Source organism: Rosa chinensis, chromosome 2 (assembly GCF_002994745.2).
Source record: "Rosa chinensis cultivar Old Blush chromosome 2, RchiOBHm-V2, whole genome shotgun sequence".
In the NCBI taxonomy this organism is placed as follows: Eukaryota; Viridiplantae; Streptophyta; class Magnoliopsida; order Rosales; family Rosaceae; genus Rosa; species Rosa chinensis.
This window is the reverse complement of record NC_037089.1, coordinates 53577743-53580607: the sequence shown is the minus strand read 5'-3', so window position 1 is coordinate 53580607 and position 2865 is coordinate 53577743. Positions and strand designations below refer to the sequence as shown.

The 2865-nt window shown below is 33.3% G+C and overlaps 1 protein-coding gene across 4 annotated transcripts; it reads right to left on the bottom strand.

The window, feature by feature from the left end:
- Positions 1–236: 236 nt before the first annotated feature.
- Positions 237–2514, bottom strand: LOC112184528 (probable thylakoidal processing peptidase 2, chloroplastic). 4 transcript variants are annotated; one of them, XR_005807557.1, is made up of 7 exons: positions 2226–2514; positions 2068–2098; positions 1876–1962; positions 1705–1762; positions 1469–1538; positions 1284–1377; positions 237–387 (listed from the first exon to the last, which is right to left on the bottom strand). XR_005807557.1 is itself a non-coding variant. In XM_040515590.1 (6 exons), exons 1-5 carry the CDS (start codon positions 2340–2342, stop codon positions 1481–1483), a joined length of 348 nt encoding a protein of 115 aa, XP_040371524.1. In that variant the 5' UTR covers positions 2343–2514; the 3' UTR covers positions 1283–1377; positions 1469–1480. The 4 variants fall into 4 exon arrangements, 1 of the variants encoding a protein (XP_040371524.1); XR_005807556.1 differs by having other exon boundaries at positions 1705–1772; positions 2068–2078; positions 2226–2512; XR_005807555.1 differs by having other exon boundaries at positions 1705–1772; positions 2226–2504.
- Positions 2515–2865: the final 351 nt, after the last annotated feature.

The window sequence follows — 2865 nt, the reverse complement described above, 5'->3', positions numbered from 1 at the left end:
TTATGCAAGAGCTACAGCACACGTGTAACTGATTTGAATTGCTATGCCACTTGCATGGTCTCTCTGCCATGTTACTTAATTGGGCATATTCATTAGTCAACTCACACAAAAGGCTACTTCGCACTTCACTTATTTGCTTGTGCCAACCATTCTATTATAACTAGTAATGGTACCCGCGCTTTGCTGCGGGGGTTGTTGTTGCAAACAATTTACAATAAAAGACAAAGTTTCATGTCACTAAAATTGTTTCGAGTTTACAAAGCACTTAAGATCAATCATATATAATGCAAGATTTGAGTTTCTCTTTCTGGCTTTTGAGATATCTCAACCGTCCTTCAATTCTGGTTTTTGTATTAACTTCCAGTTTCTCCATAGTGCTTGTTTTGCCTGTGATAACACAGAGGTATTATCAAACACATCATACACAATGAAAGACTATCAGCAAGGAAAATGTCATGATCAGGTTGAACAGCAAGAGATTGGACTTTGACTGAATTTGAGTAGGCTGCTACATCATTTGAGCTAAAGAACTAAAGTGAAAATAAAAGAAATGATATGCCAAAACTGTAAGGAATTAAGATTGGTACAATCTTTTCTTTTCTTGTAAACTTTGGTGACCAAGATGAGCAGAAAAACCAAAGAAATGAAAGAAAAGGAAGCATAGACAAAATCAAAGAAGATAATTCCAGCAGTGCTGCAGCTCAAAAAACATTTGGAAAATAAAAATTGACAATCAAATTGATTCATTGAACAATGGGATGGTGATTTTTGACAAACTAATATGATTATGATGAAGTCACGTGAAAATTATGTCATTTAAATGTTGATTAAAGGAGTAGTTTGAGCAAATGGGAAATTGCAATAGTAGCAAACTGTGTAGATACTAAATAGAAGTCAGAAACTGTGCTAAATTATGAAAATAAATAAAACTCTTGCAGGTCAATTAAATAAGTTGAAAGTTTCAGCAAATGTTTGGTAGAATTTTTTTCTTGGTACAATAAAATACTGCTAAAAAAGAAGACTCACATGTTAATTTTGTTGATCACTATGAAATGATGCTATCAATGAGAAATTGAAAGTCAAATGCATTTATTGCTGTTGCAAATAATTTTTTCATTCTCCTCAATTGTACTTCAATAATAATCTGATTTTTACCTTAATCATTAACTACCATATTGGTTTAAATAGACACACCAAACCTCAGATCACTATGTAGATATCTCAAAAAAGAATTCAGTATACTCTATTAACGTAAGATATGCAACTGCATGTATGGAACTTACAGAATTGCTTAAGCAAAGGAATGTAGTTTTGTAGCTAACACAATTAATACTTTGCAATGTGGAAGTTGTCAATCAATGTGATGTGGAGATTGACCTGCTTGATGAAGAGATTATTGTTAGAAAAAGAATTTATCGCAGACTTGGTAGGGTAAACAAAGGTAGTAACTAAATTTAATCATAATTACCTCTGAGTTGTATTAGTAATGTGCTTTTAAATTCTGAAACAGACTTGTTTTGTGCACTGTAGTGAACAGCCTAAAAACAAACATATAAGTTACTCATATCACACTACCAAACAAAACACAGTAAACAGATCAATTCAATGCACAGAGATTGGGAGTAAACAAAGGATATACCTCTAACCCAGAAGCAAAAATGTTTAGTGGGGATAATCGAAAATAATACTGAGAGTTGAAATTACCAGTCATGAGAGTCAAAATTGTTGTTGCAGTTGTCCCCCATCACAAAGATATAGCCTTCTGGAATGAGCTGCAGAATCAAACAAAACAGGTAACACAAATCTTGTAAGTAATTGAACCTGTTATTACATGCAATCAACTGAATTAAAAAAGAAGCAAGAACAAGATCTTACAATTGGTTCCATTTCATAGGTAAAAGGCTCCAATATGTAATTTTCATTTTGAATTTCACCATTCACCAACAATTTCTCATCATGTACCTATTGCACAGAATGACATGAACATTAGAAAATGTAATATAAATTCTAATTCTTTCACATGAATCCAGTTAATGCACGCAATAGCCAAGAATATCAAGATCTTACCTGAACATAATCTGCAGCCTTGGCCACAATTCTTTTTATAAATACATCGCCCGAGCACAGAATACCCAAGGAGAAAGTGTCAACACCACATATCACAAAGTTTTTTAAAACAACAAACAGCAATTCACTATTAATATATAAAATGTTATAAACATTACCTGCAACATTGGAGATGCCTTGAAAATTACTATATCTGAAACCTCAGGCTTTCTAAAGAGATATGAAACTTGACACCAAAACAGAAGCAGAGATTTCTCAGATAACATACAAAACATATAATCTGGTTGAGCATATAAAATCGAATTTCAAACAGTAAGCAATATCTCCACTACCAATATGCTCTATGAATCAACTACCAATAATTATTATTCACTTAAGTTCACACCAATACATACGAATTAAAAACCATTATGCAAATTCGAGATTAATGATGAACTGATATGAACATTACTGACCTTCTCAGCTAAAACACGATCACTCACATCGACAGTCAGGTACACAGAAGTGGAAGGAATAGACCTGGGCTCGGCCAAGGATGACCATAGCAGAACGCTGACAATCACAGACTATCTTTTGGAGGAGATTTAGTGTGAAATTCTCTATTCCCACCGCTTCGCACACCTTGAACACAGACATTGATTCAAGTTTCTCTTTTTGGCTTTTGAGATATGTCAAACGTCTTTCAATACGCTCCTGATCAAAAATATGAAAGCCCTTTCAATGACATATCGAAATCAATAAAATCTCAATCTTGATCAAAATCAACTGTGGTCAAAATTTTGATGCTTTATTGATAAA